The 20,318-nt window shown below is 43.3% G+C and overlaps 2 protein-coding genes across 2 annotated transcripts in view; both read left to right on the top strand.

Moving 5' to 3' along the window:
- PARP1 (poly(ADP-ribose) polymerase 1) overlaps nt 1-6,171 on the top strand; it is a 32,558-nt gene extending 26,387 nt beyond the window's left edge. Inside the window, exons 17-23 of the mRNA XM_083856232.1 lie at nt 263-391; nt 1,099-1,197; nt 1,750-1,902; nt 2,191-2,318; nt 2,671-2,732; nt 3,779-3,893; nt 5,335-6,171. Coding sequence (XP_083712358.1) covers nt 263-391; nt 1,099-1,197; nt 1,750-1,902; nt 2,191-2,318; nt 2,671-2,732; nt 3,779-3,893; nt 5,335-5,416 — 768 coding nt within the window. The 3' untranslated portion in view covers nt 5,417-6,171. The remainder of the gene's footprint in view (nt 1-262; nt 392-1,098; nt 1,198-1,749; nt 1,903-2,190; nt 2,319-2,670; nt 2,733-3,778; nt 3,894-5,334) is intronic.
- A 5,723-nt stretch (nt 6,172-11,894) lies between these two features.
- Nucleotides 11,895-20,318, top strand: part of LIN9 (lin-9 DREAM MuvB core complex component) — a gene marked incomplete at its 5' end in the record, with an annotated part of 38,245 nt that continues 29,821 nt past the window's right edge. The window contains one exon of the mRNA XM_083858564.1: nt 11,895-11,973. Within this exon, the coding sequence (XP_083714690.1) occupies nt 11,895-11,973 (79 nt within the window). The remainder of the gene's footprint in view (nt 11,974-20,318) is intronic.

Below are 20,318 nucleotides of genomic sequence, written 5' to 3'. Positions count from 1 at the left end.
GCGTGTATCTGTGTAAAGAGTTACATGCATAAGGTATTAGAAGATAGAAATGTTATGTATATAAATGTGTGTATATTTTAATACATTTGGGGGTGTGTGTATATATATATATTTAAAGACAGTGTTGTTGTGTTATTAGATGGCACCATTAGATAGCCAGTGATTGTCATACATTTTTCAAATTTGGGGTATCCAAATACAGACTTACTCTGTATGTGTCAAAGGCCTAAGTAACATAACATTGCCTCTTTCAATTCTTCAGGCTAAAGTGCAGATGTTGGACAACTTGCTTGATATTGAGGTTGCTTACAGCCTTCTCAGAGGTGGAAATGAAGATGGAGATAAAGACCCAATCGACATCAACTATGAAAAACTTAAAACAGATATTAAGGTAAAGGAAATAAAAGGCAATGAGTGGCTGTGAATACAAGTTCATGTCCTGTTAATTTGGAATAAAACAAATCACCCAAACTAACAGGACAGATATATGGCACTGAGATGGGTTAAGGAACTAGAGCATGTGTTCAAGGAGATGCTGAAAGAGCTGAGCTGTTTTGACCTAGAGAAAAGAAAGCTCAAGGGATATTGTATCAATATCTAGGAATACCTGATGGGAGAAAGAAGTAAAGAGAACAGAGGCAGACTTTCCTCAGTGATTTCCAGTGACAACAGGCAATGGGCACAAATTGCAATATAGAAATTTGTGTTTAAACAAAAGAAAAAGCTTTTGTTGTTGATGCTGTTTGTTTTGGGTTTTTAAATTTGTTTACTCTGTCAGTGGTCAAACACTGGAAAAGGTTGCCCAGAGAGGCCATGGAGGCTCTATTCTTGGAGCTGTTGAGAGCTGGACTGGATTCATTCCTTGGCCGATCCTTCTTCGAGTAATGAAATTGAAAATCATCTCAATTTCCAGCATTGTCACAGACATTCTGTGGCTGTCTGTATATCTGTGCATCTTCTCTAGCTAGGAATGTATTTCCACTTAAATGGTTGAGGAGATTTAAAAGGGACAGTTGCAGGCACAGGGTGGATGTTGTTACGTTATAAGATGGCTGCTAGTTTGTGTGCTGAGGAAACTTGTCATTTGCCTCTTTACAGGTTGTTGACAAGGATTCAGAAGAAGCCAAGATAATCAAACAGTATGTGAAGAACACTCATGCTGCTACGCACAATGCATATGACCTCAAAGTCGTGGATGTAAGCTGGGCAGTACTGGGGTTTATTTTTGGGAGCATGGACTCTCCTAAGTTGACTTGCTTGTTTGCAATTGCCTTATATTTTCGAGTAGCTTATCCAGTTTCCTCTCTTGAAGGGATGATTTGATAGAACATTTTCTTTTAATTAGAATAGCAAAAGTCTAGGCAGAGATGGATCTAATGAGGTGTTTTTACTTTGGTGTTTTTATTTTAATTTAATTTGCCTCAAAGGGAAGGTGGAGGAGTAATCATCTGAAATTGAGCCTTAGTTTATTGAATGATTTTTTCAGAAAAATAGAGCCTCATGAAAATGCAGAAGAAAAGGCAGAGAAGTAATCAATAACAAGTACTGCATGATTGCTGCCATCTCTTTTTGCTAGCACAACACAGCCAATTACAAACACTTAAACCCATCCTGATCAATTTCCCTAGCAGATCAATGTACATTGCAGATTGGATGATTATTTTTTTTCTCCCCTCCGATGAGTTGCATGAAGATAATGGTTTATTTGCTTGGCTATTCTTTTCCTCCTCTTCCTCTTCTGAACTGAAGATCTTTAGGATTGAGCGTGAGGGAGAGAGCCAGCGTTACAAGCCCTTCAAGCAGCTCCACAACCGCCAGCTGCTGTGGCACGGCTCCCGCACCACCAACTTTGCCGGGATCCTCTCGCAGGGTCTGCGGATAGCTCCGCCCGAAGCCCCTGTGGTAGGTGAAATTGCCTTTGTGGCTGCCCACATCCCTCTGCCCAGAGATGGCCACAGTCAGGGACAACCTAAATAAGGGAATTTCTGTGTGGGGAGGTCCCTGTGTTTTCTGCCACCATTTAGACAACATCGTGTCCCCCGAGTGGAGTGTTCATTGGTGTCCACAAGAGCTTGAGTTGCAGCTTTGCTCTCCTGGGAGCCCAGCCAGGTGGATTCAATGCTGCCTTTGTGTTATTTTATTGCCCCAATTTTATTTATCTATTTATTTGGTTTTTCTTCCTTCTTGCAGACCGGCTACATGTTCGGAAAGGGCATCTATTTTGCAGACATGGTATCCAAGAGTGCAAACTACTGTCACACATCTCAAGCTGATCCTATAGGTTTGGTACTACTGGGAGAAGTTGCCCTTGGAAATATGTACGTAACTTATGAAGAGTATTTGCCAAATGTGCTTAATATATCCTCATAGAAGGTGATGCTAAATTGCAAGCCTTCTCTTCAGTATGAAGAAAAAGCATGTGTTTTTTCTTCAGAAACAAGATCTGTTTTTTCTTAAAATAAGAGCTATTGTTGCAGGTCTAGCTGGATCTTGTACAAAATGCTAACATACCAAGACAAAGAAGGGCTGTTGAGTTCCAGAAGACTAAAATTTAGATTAACTTTACATTAACTCATCATAAACTAAAGCCTGAGAAACTTGTGATTTTTTTTCACTAAGATAGTTTAAGACCAATGTAAAGTGCTATTGTGTGTTCTTTGTGCTGTCCAGGTACGAACTAAAGAATGCTTCTCACATCACAAAATTGCCCAAGGGAAAACACAGTGTCAAAGGTAAGCATTAGTAGTTGTCATTGGTAATCTGTAATTGATGGCAGACTGGATGTAGTACTCTGCTTAGCAAAGAGAGCTATAGTCACTTCTTAACTTACTTCCTTTAAGTTGCATAATGTTGCCCTTTAGTTGCATCAGGATGTGTATGTGGTGTTTTAAGATGCAAGTTAATACACTCAGGAGTGTTAAGACTGAAGGTGCTGAAGTTCAGGAGGAAACTTCTATTTGATGCTACACTGGAGAAAATATAAAGTACTCTTTTTCATTGTAACAATACTGTAAATTTTAAAAGAGGGATAAATGGATCAGAAGAGTAACTGTTTAGCTTTCAAAGTGGTTTAGAAGCTTGGACAGAAGAGGAAAACTAGGAATAAAGGTTCAGATGGAACTGCTGCTCTCATTACACTTCTAGCTGCAAAAAGTGTCAGATATGGAAAAAGAAGAGAAAAGACTTAGCTGTCTAATTCAAGCAAAAGAAATGGTAATCATGACTGTCTTCTGTACCAAGATGGGAGAGTGAAGAACAGTATCTTCAGTAATGGGTGGCTTATCCTAAACTATTCATTTTGAGAGGCTTAAAAAATAGGTTGCCTAAAATAGAATAAAAAATGATTTTCCACCTTTTTCTATACATAGTCCTCATGTTCTTATAGATGTAAAATCAGATTTATAGTGAAATTTTTAACAAGAATAAGAATTGATTTGTTGTACTTGTCTGAAAATGCTGCGATGTGCATGTTTTCATTAATGGAGTTAGGATATAAGAACTACAAATCTGTTCTGGTTTAGCTTTGATCATACAGATTAGACAATTAACTGTTGAAAGTCTAAAATTTTCATTTTTAATGTAGCAGAGTACAACTGCCGTAAATATGGTGATGCTGAATTGAATAAACAGACTGTATTCTTTGTTCTGTTGAAGATACTTCTACGCTTAATTTGAAAGTGTATGTGAAGTAGTATTTGGCTGGCTGGATCATTTTCTTTTTGTGCAAAGTCTGTGTTTGCCTCCTAGATTTGTAACTAATGTTGTTTTCTCTTTCTAGGCTTGGGCAAAACGGCGCCTGATCCCACAGCCACTACCACCCTTGGTGGTGTAGAGGTTCCCTTGGGGAATGGGATCTCCACAGGAATTAATGATACCTGTCTTCTGTATAATGAGTATCCTTTGCTGTTATGTTGGCTGCACACGGGGTTTGAGTGCTGCTGCATTTGCAGGACCTCACTAAGGCCAGTTAGGAGTTTTGCCTCACTGTGTTTTGTTTGGTTTAGATCTGCTCTGGGGAATATTTTCAGACAACCTCTTCTGCAAGGGGGATGATCTTACAGTTGTTGCACTTCAATTGTCATTCTGCAAAAAAAAGGAAACAATACATGTACCAATAGCTGTTCCCCAGCAGGAACCCTACCATAAGTTATTGGAGTGGTCAGGCAAAACTGTCCTGTAGTGTCTTGCCCAGAGATGTGGCAGGACTAGGGGAGGGGAATGCAGCCTGTGGTTTCTCAGCACTCCGGTCTGGTTTCTCCCTCATGGTGCTGAGGTAAGCTGGCTTGGCCAGGAGGAGGTGACCAGCTCTGTGCTCTTGAGCTCTCTCAGCACACCTTTTGTGCTTCCCCAGACCTCTACAAGTGTTGAGGTAAGCCCCAAATGCCCATCAGAGATGTAGCCATTAAGTGTCTTTCTTTTTGGAGAAGTGCCTCCAAATCAATTAGTGCTTTAAATCCACAAGAGGTCATAAGAGTACAAATAAGTGATGTCTAAGGTCCAGCTCACTCTCTTCACTGCCAGTGAAGCAGGTAACCCAGTAATGCAATCTTTGGATTTGTAGAAACTGCCCTTGGCCTTAGTGTGAGCTGTTTTCCTCTACAAGGAGGCTGGGCAACACAACTCATGGCAATACTGGTTTTATCTTGAATTTTCTTAGATACACCATCTGTCAGATAATGAACTATAATACAGTTGGTATTAGGTAGTTGAGGTAACATGATGTATATTTATTTTGTTTCACACTTTGGAATTAGAGGTAAGTTTAAGGCCTAAAGCATTGTGAAATATATAAATGATCTGGGACTGTCTCTGGAAAAATAAGAATGTGCAAACACTGACAATCACTGTAGAGCTCTTCTCTGTGATTCCAGTTTGGGTTTTTTAGTGGGAAATTAAGAGGGCATTACTGACTTTGTGCTGGAAGGTAGCAAGAGAACAGCAATTATAATTGTAAATGCTGGGTCTGAAACTGTAGCTCTCATTTAAGCTACATGACTCCTCTGCTTAGATAACAAGAGATATGAGTTTTACTCTGAAAAAAAATTTCAGGAGCCACAGCCCCATATCTAAATCAGTTCACCTGCCTGTCACTCAGGATTCCTGCTGCACTATTCTCCACATGACTTAATTGCTTGTTCCTAACTATTGTATAAAACATTTTCAGATTAATGGAAAAGTCAGATTTAAAGCTTTGTGGTTTAAGCTCTTAGAACTTGTTAATCACACATGCATCTGTATGGTAACTTAAGTTCAAAGGTGAAGTTCACTGTGTTTTGAGGTTTTTCTGTGTCATTAATATCAACTACTGTAATTATTCCTTAACTTTCTTCCTAGATATATTGTGTATGATGTTGCTCAGGTAAATCTGAAGTACCTGTTGAAGCTGAAATTCAACTATAAGACCTCACTCTGGTGAACAGTATTTAGAAGCCCTGTTAGAGTTATACTGTAGTTACACTATAGCGTTGACTTCTGACATGCTTATGCATTGACTTCTCTTACCAAGATATCAAGAGCTAAACTGCAGAAGAAATTACTAAATCCTGTTTAGTACAACACTTAGTGAAAGTTTTATATAAAAAGTGTGGCAATACACGGACCTGAATTCTGATGAGAATGAGTACCTGGTTTTGTTATGTACCACTTCTAATTCTGGTGCTTTAAGTGTTTCTTTTAATTGACCAAACAGACAAGAAAGAAGAAGAGAAATTAATCTGGTGTTCTTAGCCAAACAGAGCTGGGCAAGAACAGGAGAAGGAACTTGAGCACGTTTGTGATACTTGCTCTGTTAAGGTTCCCCCTTGTTTTTCAGTTTTCACTTGACTAAACGATAAATGTGCATTTATTTTGAGGTAAAAAAAATAAAAGCTAATTTCATACTAACAGTTTTATGTTTCAAAACTTCCAAATTGTTTTGGTTTTGAGTCATAATTGATTGAGTCAAAATGTATTTGGTAGAATGTTCTTAAACATGGTATTTCTCTTGAGGATCAAATGCCAAATATTACAATCTGTAGTCATGTTTCAGGAAGTTACGGTGAAATTAAAATTTGGACTTTCCACTGAGACTTCATCTGTCAACAGTTGGTGTGGTAAACATGGAAAATGAGCTTGTGGCTGTTTGAATTTAGTATTAGCCCCAATAAACCTCCTTTAAATACCTACCTTCAACATGATGTAAGCTGGTTGTTGTAGACTCACGTCCTAACAAAGCTGTAAGTTGAGTTTGGGCTCAAGCTTCTGTCATCAGCACCTGGAGAGAGGTCTGTTGCTACGCTGTCGGCGGTCTTGAAATCCCTGTCTCAAAGCAGCAATATAAACTGATAATTTCAATGTTTCATGATGTTTGTTACTTCCACTTTTAGTCACTGAGCAGTATGGAAGCACTCAACCATAGAGCAACATCAGATTGTTCTCTTCAAAAATTACTGATTTGCCTGAGGCATTAGGGATAGTGGTGGCTAATTCCCAAGAAGGGGACAGTTCAAGCTCATTCTGATGGTTGTGGCTTCAGTCTTTAGTAACCTATGTGGAAACAGCAGAGCTATTTCCTAAAATAGTTGTTTTGTCCCAGGGCCTTTTGTAAAAGGAGTTAAAGCCAAAATGATTGCTAATGGTACAGGTCTTTCCAAAACCCCTGAAGGACAGGAGGATGAAGAGTGATAGATGAAAAACAAAGCTGCTGTCAGGGACAGAAGGGAATGTAGAAGGACTGGGTAAGTTGTATGGCTTGAGGACAGCTCAACAGAAATAAATTATTGAAGTTGGTGGTAATGGATTTGAGAGGAAGTGAGGAGAGTAGCCTGTCTTCTGCCTCTTAAGTAGCTTAACCAGTGGGTAATCATTGTTTTGCTTCCAAAAAACCCTTTTGATCAGTCACTTAAATATGATCTTGTCAGTCTCTGAAAGAGAACATGGGGACTTGTTCAGTTTAGCTATGATATTGATGATTTTTTTTTCCTCCTCTTAAAACGCACTTTACATTTCAGTTTGGGATGAGGAGTTAAAGGCAGCTGCTTTTGATGCTCCCTGTCAGCTGTACTAGAGGTGGCTGAAAGTTTCCTGTTGCTCCAACCCAAGCAAAACAAGGAGTGCTTTGTGCTGTCTATGTAGGGCTCAGCTATAATTGCAGCAAAGCAAGTACATCCCAAGCTGTCCCTAACCTTGCAAATACAGCAGGAAAAGATACAGGATTTTCTGAAGAGGCAGCAGGTGCCCTTTGGGGACTGTAGGAGAGCCCTGTGATCATCCTGCAGTGAAATCTGATGTCAGTCCAGGCGCTGGTGCTGCTGGACCCAGCGGATGGACAGCCTCTCCCCAGGGCCAGCCTGGGAACAGCAGCATGGTGACAATCACTGAAGGCACTGCTTTGGGAGTACAAGCACAGAGCAAAGCTGGATGAATAGGTAGTCCCATTTCTGTCAAAAGCACTTGAAGAAGTTGACAAGACGAGGTCCCATGACATCCTGTGATTTTTTTTCAGGGGAGACTTGTTGAGGAATGGCTTCTGATCTAAACACTAAACTACCAAAAGCAACAATTTATAAATATTTAACCATTTAATCTTTATTTAGCATGGCTGCAGGCTCTGTCGTACAACGGCTCACAGACATTGAGATAGTCTGTGCAGTTAATTGAAGGAAGCCAGCCTAGGCTTACTGATTGGCAGTCAGTGTAAATTCTTTGTGACTTGCCAGAGTTCATGCAGGAAAAAAATGCCTGAGCAAAAAAATTAGAGCACAAGTTGCCCATCCTGGTACTTTAGCCATAAAACAATTACATTCTTCCCCTGCCTGCCCCCCTTCAGTTTCTAGTCAGAGGAAAGCGAGGAGGGGGAAACTCCCAAACAAATAATTTCTATATAAAAAGACCTCTGGACACGTGAAACTTTGTCAATGCCATAAATAATTGTACTCCTGTTCTTAAATGAAGTCTGCAGTCTTTGCAGCTACTGAGGTCTCTGCTTCAGATTGCTTTCTGAGAGAGTGTTATGGACCTCACTCTGAATTCTAGGCACATAATGACATAATTGTCTGCTGAAGTGTTATTGCAGCCAATTTATATCCCACTTAGTGTTTTGCCTGAATTGCTTTTATGTATGTGTTGAGGCCCCTAACTTAGTCCACTATACTCATGCTCCTGTTATGCCCATAAAAATAGTTTCCACTGTTGTGGAGTACGTGCATCTGAACAAGAGCTTGAGTGTGCTTTCATTTTCAAATTAATGCCAGGCTGCTTCTCCAGAAATGGTCATTTTGGAGATGAAGTGGTACCTGTGAGAAGAAAGGCAGATGTGGGTCCCAGTCAGGATGAGTTGCTGTGATGATTTTCATTTGTTCTGGTGTGAAGGTAGCATGTGGGCCTGTTGTGGGCACTGCACACATCTCACAGAAGTGAGATGCATTCGGGCAGGCAAGGTGAGAAGAACAAATGACTTCCCATCAACTTAAAGGGGAAACTACTGCTTCCCCCACCCCCTCATTAAAAAGTCTAATTTCATAATGTGATTAATGCAGCAGGACTCAGACTTCACAAGAAGGTGCTTCAGTGTCTAAAGAGCACTCTCTTCTGCCAGCTGTCTCAGCATTTTTTCCTACTGCCAGGGCCTGCCTAGGGGAGATGAGGAAATGACAGTGTAGCTGGCTCCTGTCCCCAGCACTACCTGCTCTGTGCTGACAGGACTCTGAATGCTTTGGTCAGTAGGTGGTGTAACCCATATCTTGATATCAGCTGCAGCAACTGAGGAGCAATAGGAGCGTGGCAGCGCTCTCTGCAGCATTTCAGCACACACCATTAGGAGCAGTTGCCTAACATGACCCTGTGAGAGCGAATGGCAGCAGTGCAGCCAGTTTAGGGACCTCCCTCCAGCTGTGCCAGGCAGGTGAGTCAGCAGCACCAAAGGCAGGTTGTTGGCAGCGAGCGCGGATGTTTTCAGTCACCCTGCCCGCCTGTCGGAAGAGTTGTGTCATTCCACGTCACCCAATTGCAAGCTGCAAATTTGCCAGAATGGTAAAAGGATGCACTGGAAACATTGTGTGTTTGTGTGCACGCTGACAAATGGTCTGGCTGGGGCTTTGTCAATCGGGTGGTGTTTGTGTGACCTGGAAACAGCGAGCACGGGACAAACGAGAAAGCAGAACACGGAAATACTGCAGCATTCATTAAAGGCCAAGATGTGAAAGGTCCTTTATCCAGGAATCGTAATACAGTGTTGATTGTTACCCTTTCAATATAGTGAATGGTAATGGCTTCTGTTAAATATTTTTCAAGTGCAGCTGTTGGAATGAAATGAAGGAATAATCATCATTGTGCTGTTGGGAGGTGAATTCTACCTTCAAACCTGTTAATTTCTAAGATGATTGGCAGGTGACGTTTGGGGAGGGGAAAAATCTCTCACACCTTTTTTTTCTAGTTTTGTTGCAGTCTACAAAGACTCCCTGAAAGGCACTGAGGTTTTTTGATTCCTTTTTCCTCTTTCCCTTGTATAAATTCACACTCTTGAGGACTGTTTTTGATGGTGTTGTAGAACACTTTTCATCCCTCTCTTGCAAAGCCCTTGCTCAGGGAAAGCATCGGGGTGGCTCTGGGCAACGCTGCTTTCAGCACAGCCAGACCTGATGACAAGGTTTACAAAGCACAGCAGTAAAAACCTTGCTGATGATCAGTGTCTTCTGTCAACTCTGGAAGTCTTAGTGTCACCAGTCTTAGCTGAGCATTACCACAGAGCCCTTGGAACAAGGGGAGCACAGCTGAAATAGAGAAATACTGATGTCATTAACACGTTGTTTAACTGAGCCCAGAAGGTCTGGTCCGTGTCAGGCATTTGGGGTGGTGGAAGTGTTTAATTAAAAGGAGAAAATTGTGCAGGGTTTAATGTTTGTGGGGGGGATTGGTGTTTGAAATAGCACAGGTTACTATTTAGCTGCATTTTGTTACTAGTTTCTTTAGTTTTGTGCCTACAGTGCTTTGCCACCGTCTTACTGTAGCAGCTTTCTTTGGAGCTGTGCAGCATGGACAGCTCGGACTGAAGTGTCTTGGGCCCTTTGGGGGCTAAGCGGGGGGAAGGCTGTTTAAACAACCTTTCAAAATGACCTGAAAAAGGGGCTGGAAATGCAGGCTAGGCTTTGTATTTTCTTTCTTCTCTCCTTTTTTCTTTTTTTAGCTCTGCTACAATGTACACAGAAAGCCCTGGGGGCAATTTCTAAAGCTTTTCACTCTGTTTCCTCGCTTAAAAACTGGCTTTTTTCCCTTTGAGAACAAGGGCAGCATTGATTTTATTTATTTATATATTAAAATTGTTTAATAACATGACCTATATCCTGCCCCTCTCAACGTGCTAGAGTGCTTGGTCATCTGAGTTCATTGGCAAATTAAGAACACAAATTAAACTATATTCCATGTCTCAAGATACACATTTGCTGTATTTTGTAGAATCTTTGGTTTCATCTTGGTGCTTTCAAAGAGCTGCATACAACCAGGCATAGAATCCATTTTGCATTACACCACTGTGCTCTTGGCTTAACATGACACAGACTTAACCTTGACTAAGATATACTGTTTGTTTATTTATTTTGAGGGTCTATTTGCATTTTCATATTTATTTTTATATATTTAAAAAAGGAATTTTGGTTGATGTAATAGCAGTAGGTACTGTTATCAAAACCAAACCTATGTGAAGAGTCTGGTCCATGAGCAATTAAGGTGCTTGTGGCTCATGATGGTATCTCCACGCTTCTATTTCTTGATGCAGAATCTTTAAAATTCACTGTGGTGCAGAGATCCAAGAAAGCTACACAACCCCCCCACCCCACTGCTGCTGCTCGAAGAAAGGTTTCAGGGGTGAGATGGTAGAGGCCAAGGCAAGGAGCTTGTCAGCCAACAGCCACCCATTGTCAGGGGTTTGGCTTTCCCTGGCACTGGCTGAGAACAAGAAAGACCTTGACCTTCAGGCCTTGGGCTCGGTGAGCATTTCAGCTGCCTCTTGGGAGGAGTGCCACGGACCGTGACAGCGGGGCCAGGGCTGGCTCTGCTGGGATTGTTGTGATCCCTTACTCCTCCTGGAGCCTCACTTCTGCAGTCCTTTATGAAAAGCAACAACAAGGAAAATAGGCACAGTTTAGCAAAAAGTAATTACTCGCTGAAGGAGGATGGATATAGTACAATGGGATTGTTTAAAGACTCAAAGCTAGCCCAGCTACTTTGGGGTGACTGTGACAGCCACCACCTCCACCCCTTCCCCCCCATCCTGAACTGCCAGGCACCCATTCCCCCTCATCCCGCATCATAAAGACAGGAAACTGCTGGAGCAAGTCCAGAGGAGGACCATGGCAGTGATAAGAGGACTGAAGCTCCTTACTCTATGACAACAGGTTGAGAAAGGGGGGGCTGGGGCTCTTCAGGCCTGGAGAAGTTTGTGGGAAGGCCTATGACAACCTTCCACTATCTGAAGGGGAGCTGCAAGGAAGCTGCAAGAGAGACTGTCAGGAACTGTAGTAGTGACAGGACAAGGAGTAATGGGAAAGAGGAGAAAATTAGGTTAGATATTAGGAACAAAGTCTTTCCTGAAAGGGTGGTGAGACACTGGGACAGGCTGCCCAGATCAGCTCTGGCGAGCCCAGCCCTGGAGCTGTTCAACTCCTGTTTGGATGGGGCTCTGAGCAACCTGGTCAGAGCCAGTGGCACGGAACTAGAACTAGGTTGGAAACAGTATAACGTCCACTTCAATTCCTTAACTATGGTTTTGTGGTCCCGCCAGGCTCGGGACGGCGCTATTCCCGTTCCCCCGTGCGGATCCCGGCTCCTGTCCCCCCCGCCCGTCCCCTCACGGCCCGCCAGCGGAGGCCCCGCCCCCTGCGCGCGCCCGCCGCGCGCCCGGCCCCGTCTCCTCCCCCAGAATGCCCCGCGCCAGGCAGCCTTTGAAAAAGCGGCGCGGCTCGTTCAAGATGGCGGAGCTGGATCAGCTGCCTGACGAGAGTGAGTAGGGACCGGTGCCCCCGCTCCCGCCGGCCCCTCGTCCCGGCGGGACACCCGCGCCGCGCCCCGCCGCCCGCCCGCCTCCCTTCTTCGCTCCCTCCCTCCCGCCGCGGGCACCGTGAGGGGCCGGAGCCCGAGCCTCCTCCCTGGCAACCGGGCCGGCCCGGCCCCCCCCACCCCCCCGCCGCCGCCGCCGCCGGCCCTCCCGGGCGAGGCCCCGGCCCGAGCGGCGGGCGGGGAGCTCCGTCCCGAGGGTGCGACCCCCGCTGTCCTCCAGGGTGCTGGGGCCGGGCCCCCCGCCCCTCCCGGGCGGCACCTGCCGGGCGGGCGGGGCGGGAAGCGGGAGCCGGGCGGGGCGCGGTGACAGCCCGCCCTGCCCGCGGGGGTCGGGGCAGTGCGGGGGAAGGAGCGTCCCGTCCCGGCGGGCGGGTGAGCTCCCGGCGCTCCGGACCTGCCTGTCGCCCACGGGGGCAAGGAGGGCTCGTGTGTTCGCAGCCTGTGCCGTGCCCGGTGCCAGCAGCTCCGCGGGGCTGGGGGTCAGGGCGTGCACACGCTGGGTCTGGGGGGCACTGATGGATACACAGGGGAGAGCCCAGAGACCCTGTGTTGTGTGTCAGCAGCAGGAACCTAGCTGTACAGGAAGGCAGCATGTAAACATGTGTGTTCATGCATACTGTTGTGTGTATCTGCACCTCGAGTGCTGTGTCCAGCTCTGGGCCCCTCGCTGATAGAAGGACATTGAGGTGCTGGAGAGAGTCCGGAGAGGGGGAATGGGGCTGGGGAAGGGGCTGGAGCTGGAGTCTTTTGAAGAGCAGCTGAGGGGGCTGCGGGTGTTTACCCTAGAGAAGAGGAGGCTCAGGAGTGACCTTATCACCCTCTGCTACTCCTAAAAGGAGAGTGTAGCCAGGTGGGCATTTGCCTCTCCTCCCCAGCAACAAACGAGAGGACATAATCGATATAATCTCAAGCTTCAGCAGGGGAAGTTTAGATTGAATGTTAGGAGGAATTTCTTCACTGCAAGGGTGATTGGCCATTGGAACAGACTGCCCAGGGACTGTCCCTGGAGGTGTTTAAGGAAAGACTGGATGTGGCAATTAGTACTGTGGTCTAGTTGACATGATGGTGTTTGGTTAAAAGCTGGACTCGATGGTCTCAGAGGTCTTTTTTAACCTCATTGGTGCTGTGATCTCCGTAGGGTTTGTGTGGATGTTGTTTTCAAAGGGCACGAGGATTTGATAAAAACTTAATGTAGCTAAAAGCCAGACATGTGTTGCTGTTTATGTGGATTCCTGCACAAAGTACTTGAGTGTTACAGAAGAGGAGATTATTCAATGTAAAATGTGTCTAGATGCCATCTTGATACGTCCTCTTAAAACTGTGAACTCCTGCCAAGCTGAAACTGGGGCATTCCCTGGTTTCAATAGATGTGCCATAGAACAGGGCAGACATCTTTTAGTGTCACTGCTTTCTTCAGCACTGTGCAAGTTCATCAGGATACCAACTCTTCCCATATCCAAAAGTTCTCAGAGAGAGGTGACTCAGAGTGGAAGTCTTGCTTCTGGCTGCTCAATGAGGGTCTTTGTTACAGCTCCAGCAACTGTCAGGAGAAGAATTGGTTAATGTGCCCCCATGGCTGGTGTCACCGTGTTAACTGAACAGATTTATGGAGGATCGTCATAAATTATGGATAGAGCTGACACTCTCAGCTTGGTGCAGCTCAGTCATGGACACTGTGCCACATTTAGAGACTGATTAATACAAGTCATGGACCAATTGACACGACTGTAATTAATAATTAGCACTGGTTTATTGCTTATTAAATGAACTTTCCCTGTTCATTAGAATGAATGTTTAAGGTGCTGTTCCTCCATTTGCCTTGCCCATTTTCCAGAGAAAGCACTGCGTGTTTCAAGAAGTTAATGTGAAGTATGAAAAATAACGTTTTCTTCTCTGTCACTTATATTGTCTGCAGTGTCATCAGGAAGGTCTGACAGGTCTGTCACTTCCCCTGTAGCAGATACTGTTGTAGAGGGTGTGACTCAGTTTCCCTTAGGATTGGGCTGTGGTGGCGACCCTTGCCAGCAGTGCCAGTGTCACAGTCTCTGCTTGGCAGGTGGAGCAGACCCTGTGTGGGGCTGTGAAGACAGTAAACTTCTGCTGTGCTGACCTTGACCTTTGTATTTACCTAAGTTTAGTACAAGTCAGGGTGTTTCCCATCAGGCAGGGAGCTTCATGTTTTCTATAGCATTGCTGAACTACTAGAACTGTGAAAGTTTCAAGGAGTGGCTGCCTTGTGCTTCCTTTCCTATTCTATCCAGTTTGGGTGATGTGGATGTTTTTTTCAAATTACACTAATTACTGCCACACATAGTTCTTCTATTTCCAGTCCTATGCTTAAAATGAAGATGTAAACTTAGTCCTGACTAATTTAATACTGATTTCACGCAGCTCTCAGTCTGCAGCTTAATATATAAAGGATAATAACAGTAAGCATTGCAAAATTGGTTTTGGAATATTTTTATGGTATAAAAATAAGTTCCAAAAAAAGTTGGAATAATTCATGACTAAGAGCCTTTGTGATTTATGCATCACCCCTGTGAATTTTCTCCAGCACAGTGTATAGTAAAGTAGCAGACCATAACTGAGTTTTCACATAAAAATAATTAGAGGTAAACACAGCATACTTGGTGTCAAAAAAACTGACATTTTGCTGTATGGTAAGAACCACACAGTTTTACTTTCAGATTGGATGCTTGATGAAGTGGAATTTGCCCCAGAGTATTTAATAGCACCTACTTGCCCTCTGGCAGGTTCTGTAATGCAGCTGGGCAGTGACTGTTCCTTAACCCAGGAGTGAGATAAATGTAATGCACGCAGTTGTCTCTCATGATACGTGTTTATTTTATCTGCTGAAGTCACTATTCTGTTGTTCTCTAAAGCTGCTATTCTGTCCATATAAACAGTAAGAGGGTTCATGCTGACAGCCTGAAATGGTGTGTAAGTTTACATGCATTTCTTGTAGTTTGAGGCCTTTCCTGTGCTGCCAGGGGGGAGCCAAATAGTGATTTGGGATGCAGGTGAAGAAAGAACAAATCTGTGGCAAGTCCTCTAGCTTAAAAAGTCCAGAATATTAAAGGTCCCAGTTGCAGAAATAACTTCAAATACTAATAATTTGATTTATATTTTGAAGACAAAAATTTTGTTTCTGCAGGCTGTTGGGTTGGTGCCCAACGAGTGACTAATTTTAGTCAGTGCCTTCTTTTTCCTTCTTCTTATCTCCTGGTAACTTTGCAGTGGAAGTAAATGGTGGGCAGCCTTGGTGCTGCAGAGCAGATGGCTTTTTCTCTGTGTCTCAGAAGAGGGAAACAGTGGATTGTATTGGAGCATACATAATGCTGCCCTGTCTCCTGCTACTGGTAATAGCAATCTGATTTGTGGGCTGCGTGGTTCTGAGGCTTGTGCAGCGAAGCCGAGGGGAGGCTCTGATGTGAAATGAACTTTCTGCTGAGGTGAGGCTGTGCTAAAACAGGCAGCACGTGCAGATGTGACTAAAGATTGTCCTGGTCCCCTTGGAGGCAGAGCTCTGCCCAGAGCAGCACAGGCAAAGCCGCTTGGTGCATCCTTTGGCACAGGCTGGTGTGAGGGAGGAGGGTGCTGGGACTGCTCTGGAAAAGGGAGAGGGAGATGCCATTTCTAACAGGAGGGGGTCAGGGGCACGGGGCTGCTGTGCTCCTGTGCCAGTGTGGGCAAACTCCAACAGGCACAGGTGAATCAGAGAAAGAAGGCAGACTCCAGGGCTGATGGGTGTCAGGGTTCAGCTTTTACAGTACAAGTTCTGAAGTCAGTGTTTTGCCAAATACCATGTATTGATAGACGTGGTTGGTGCTGCTCATAGGGGCTTGTGTTTTAGGGCAGGCAGAAGGGAAGTGGGATGAGGATCTTTCTGCAAGGGGTTGTTATCACATGGGGGGAGGCTGCAGCATAAGGGGCAGCCCTTAATGCAGAAATTGTTGTCTTTACCCCCAGCACAACCTTTTGCTGTGGTTCATGGGTCCTCTGCTCTGCTGCTTTCCTGGGCACCTGCAGGAGGTTGTGGCACGCCTCTGGCACTTCCATTTTCCAGCCCCAAGGGGCCGTGAGCCCAGCGCTGCTGTGGCCTGGATGTTTGAGACAAAATTCAGCAGAACTGTGTGAGACTGCAGGATTTGGGAGAAGGCTCAAGGTTAACTTGTGTCTGCTGTTCAGTACTCAAAACTAATAATTTTTGGGATTATTTGCGCTGCCTACCTTTAAAATTGTATGTTGCCATGGTATCAGCATATTGTCCATTATGAGAACACAGTTTCAAAAAGAGGGCTTTGTTATTGTGGTTATTGTCTACAAAAGTCCTGAAGTGTTCACATGGCTGGAAAACCTACTTCTATCCAGTAGTTAAATTAGGATTTGGAAATATACATATGTCAATTATTCGTGGGCTCATAACATGAGGAAAATACTGACTCATGCTTGAAGTGAAAAGTTAGTGTTTGTTTATTTATTTACCTCTTCAATCAGCCCAAAGTTTGGGGGAAGCTTTAAAAACTCCCCAAAGCGACTTTTCCCTCTGATGTGTGTTTTTTACTTCCAGAGTTCTCCTGAATTTACTTCCGGAGTTTCCTTGCAGTGGTCAATTGTTTGAGATGCTTCCTCTACTGAAACAACTTGTGCCAATGAATGATCTTTTGGAGGATTAATGACTCAGTCTATAATAAAGGCTCATGTTTTTTCCTTCTTCTCCATGAGTTTCTTCTGTCACACCATTTTTAGCACCAGCAATGCAGATTAATTAGATTTTGGAGGTAGTCATGCAACCAATGTTAAAATAACTGCTCACCTGTGCAAATTTAGACAAAATAGTGTAACGATCTGGAGAGGAAAGGCTTTACATCATGTAATTGCTGATCTAAATCCTGGAATTTTCTGTATTGATTTAGATATGCCCCTTTGTGCCCACACATTAGTGAAATCAGTAGCTATAGAACATCCCTGTGGTTACTTGTAACATTTCTTTTCAAAATTATCAGCTGTTATAAATTCATTATTAAACGGAAAGCACTTCCACAAACATAATATGCTTGTGTGTGTTCCTGTTTAGATTTTCATGTCAGCATTTGAGAAGCCACATTTAAACTGCTTTACTTCATCTTAGCACTGAGAATGTTCATCAGGGCATTCACAGCTGCCCATATTGAATTGTGGTCAAACTCCTCTTTTGTTCAGTTTCAGTGTTTTCAAATAAGGGGAGGCAGTATGTGCTTAGTTTTAAACTTAAATCTGTCATTTATTTTTGAAAAGGGTAAAAGCTTTTGCACTGTTCTCTTACCCCTCAAAGCCAATCTCCACATCAGAAATACTCTTCAGAGAGTTGATTTGGCCTCAGAGCAGATAGAGGAGGTTTTTTAAAGTTCTTTTTATTGCAATGCTCTGTGTGTCCTCCCCTGAGCTGGGAGCAGGAGGCTGGGCTGGAGGGAGGATTCCTGTGGCCTGTGCTCAGAGGGAGCAGCAGTTCAGGACTGGAGGAGCTGTCCAGGCTCAGGGGCCCACACTGGCTGCTGCTGCAGCCTGTGGGTTTCTAGGCCAGCCAGACATGAAAACATCAGGGCCCTTGTTGTGCCAGGCTTGGCAGACCTGGGGTGGTTTTAACCTTGGTGGCTTTTTATCAATTTGGTTTTATCTGGGCTTCCTGAAAATCATTTCTTGCAAGTGTTACAGAACGCATAAAAACACTTATTCCTGACTCTTAGTTACTGATGAGCTTCCTGTTGTGATACTATTTAATACCTCATAATCTAGAACATGGTTATTTTTATTGCACATCTGTGGTGCACATATTTTATGGAATCACTGGGGTTTTTTTCAGAGCCAGGAAAGGCCATTGTAATCATCTTATATTCTTCATTAAACATGCTGGTATACTTGTATTTGGAATTTCTGTCCATCAGTTTCAAGCTTCCTTTTTAGCTACAGTTCTCTCTTTAAAAAGTTATTGAATTTGGTTTAAGATTTTGAGTTACAGGGAGCTCAACGTGCCTTTTCTTGGCATAGTTACATAAAATCTGTTAAACTTTGCATACATTGCTAACCTGAATTATCCAATGTAATCTTTCACAAAATAGGCCTAGTTATGCCTTTTCTTTAAAAAAAAAGAAAAAAAAAAAGAAAAAAAAAAAAAAAAGGCTGCAGAGCTATTTACCCATCTGAATTATATTCCTTTGTAGATACATTTGATCAATGCAGATCTTGACCTTCTTTGGGAAGAACAAGACTGGAGTGTCTTAACTTTCTAACAATAAGGGGTGTCTTATTTATCTCCTAGATCTGTGCTGAATCTTTTCCTAATTTTGCAGACTTAGTCAAGTATGAACACTGTGTTCAGGTAGTTTACCAACAGTATCTGCAGAGCACTATTCAGTAGGACAGTAAGATAAAGCTAAGGTAGTTTACAGTTTGCACTGGAGCAGTGTGCCAGTGATGCCTCCTGAAAGCAGATCTTACAATTCCTGAGCCACTGCTGTGCTGAGCTGCCTCTGCTTCCTCCATAAGTGAAGAGTTTTTTTTTACTCTCAGTATTAAGAAAGTCACCTTCAAGATCCTCTGAACCTGGAGGAGCTGGAAGGAGATTTTGGTTGTAATAACCTGTATGATTCACAGGCCTTATTTCTTGCTTTCCATCCATTTGTTTTTTAAGTGTTTCTGGAAATAAAGTCTGTGTCATTGTCATAATAGATATTTACATTCAAGTGTGTGTATGTGTTCTACTTTAATCTCTGTTTATAATTAAAATGCAGGTTAAAAAGACTGCCTGTGATTATATATTTGTTATTCAGAACAGGAGTGTACAAGATTACTGGCATTTAGTGTGAGAGTAGTATATTATAAATCTAATCATTATTGTAAGTGAAGTTTAGTACAGTTTTAATAAATTTAATCTATCCTGCATCACCTTGCAGTTTTTATAGTTCTTGAAATCCTTCTATCTCTGTTAATTTTTGCTTGGTTTTTATTGTAACACAGTATTGCTTAGATCATCATGCTAGTTTCTGGTTTTGTGGCCCTGTTAGAATTGACAGTACTGCCCAACTAAATGGAAAAAGTGGGGAGATGTTCCATATTCTTTGGAGTTCAGTGTTGTTGCAGGTAGTCCCTAAAATCAATATAGATGAACTTGACAAGAAAAGCCATGTTGTGTCATATTGTTTACCTTTGAGGTAAAATGAACCTTATGGACATCTCCATTGTCATTTTGGTATCCTAGATGAATTCTAAAGCTTTAAACTACACAAGTGTTGATGTTAATTTGTTACAGTAAAATAGTTTAGTTTAACTTTTGAACTTTCATAAATCAGGAATATTTTATTTGGGCACTTGTATTCCTAAATAAAGATGCCCTGGATACATTAATTACAGGTCACGTGAAAACAAATGAGCATTTATGGAAGATTAACTATCCCATGTGGAAAACTCCTTGGCAACTAATGCTGTTTTGGAGTGCTAATCTTGTAAAGCGAGGAAGTAGCACAGTAACCTTCTGCTGGCCCATCATCTCCCTCACAGGTGAAGCATCCCATGGTTAGCAAAGCATCTCAGGCACTTCAGCTGTGAGATTGGCACCGCCCCAGATAAAGCTTTGCTGCCTCTTGCTGAGTGTTCCTTTTCCACTGGTAGCTGTGTTCATGCTCACCCTGGACTGGGTTGATTGATCTTGATTCATATCAACGAGATAGTGAGAAAAAGAGGAAAATTGTTTGTGTGTTCAGATGAAGTGCCTGAGGTCTCTCAGAGTAGTGGGTGATCCATTCTGCAAAGGCAGCATCTCCTCCATTTGACAATCCTGATGACCCTGCTCCTGTCTCCATCCCCAATGACATGTTCTTAAACATGTCATTACTTAGCCCTACACACATTTCCCACCATCCCTGATGTAAATTTGGGACATGGTAGTTCTTCACTGTTCTTAATGTTACCTCTCAGAGCTGTTCATTCTTGGTTCATAGTAGACTGCCTGTGTATTTATGCAAGCACAGTCCGTGGTATTGGATTTTTACCATAAAACATTTAAAAAAATCGAGATACCCCAAACATACAGCTTAGTTTCAAGAGCTGAATTCCCTGTAACTCAGATCATCACAAAATTGTGTTCCCGTATCAGTCACTGATAGGTCTCCAGCCCAACAGAGGTGATACATCAGAAAAGAAATGTGAAAGAGGTGTGACAGTATAGCCCAGGTGTGTCACCGTGGTTTGGACATGTAATCCCAGGTGTGGTTGCTGTTGTAGATGTGAACAGATCATACTGAGGTGGAAGC

The sequence above is a fragment of the Zosterops lateralis genome, assembly GCF_965231275.1.
Source record: "Zosterops lateralis genome assembly, chromosome: 3".
Taxonomy (NCBI): Eukaryota; Metazoa; Chordata; class Aves; order Passeriformes; family Zosteropidae; genus Zosterops; species Zosterops lateralis.
The sequence above is the reverse complement of the archived record's forward strand: the minus strand, read 5'-3'. Positions and strand labels throughout refer to the sequence as shown.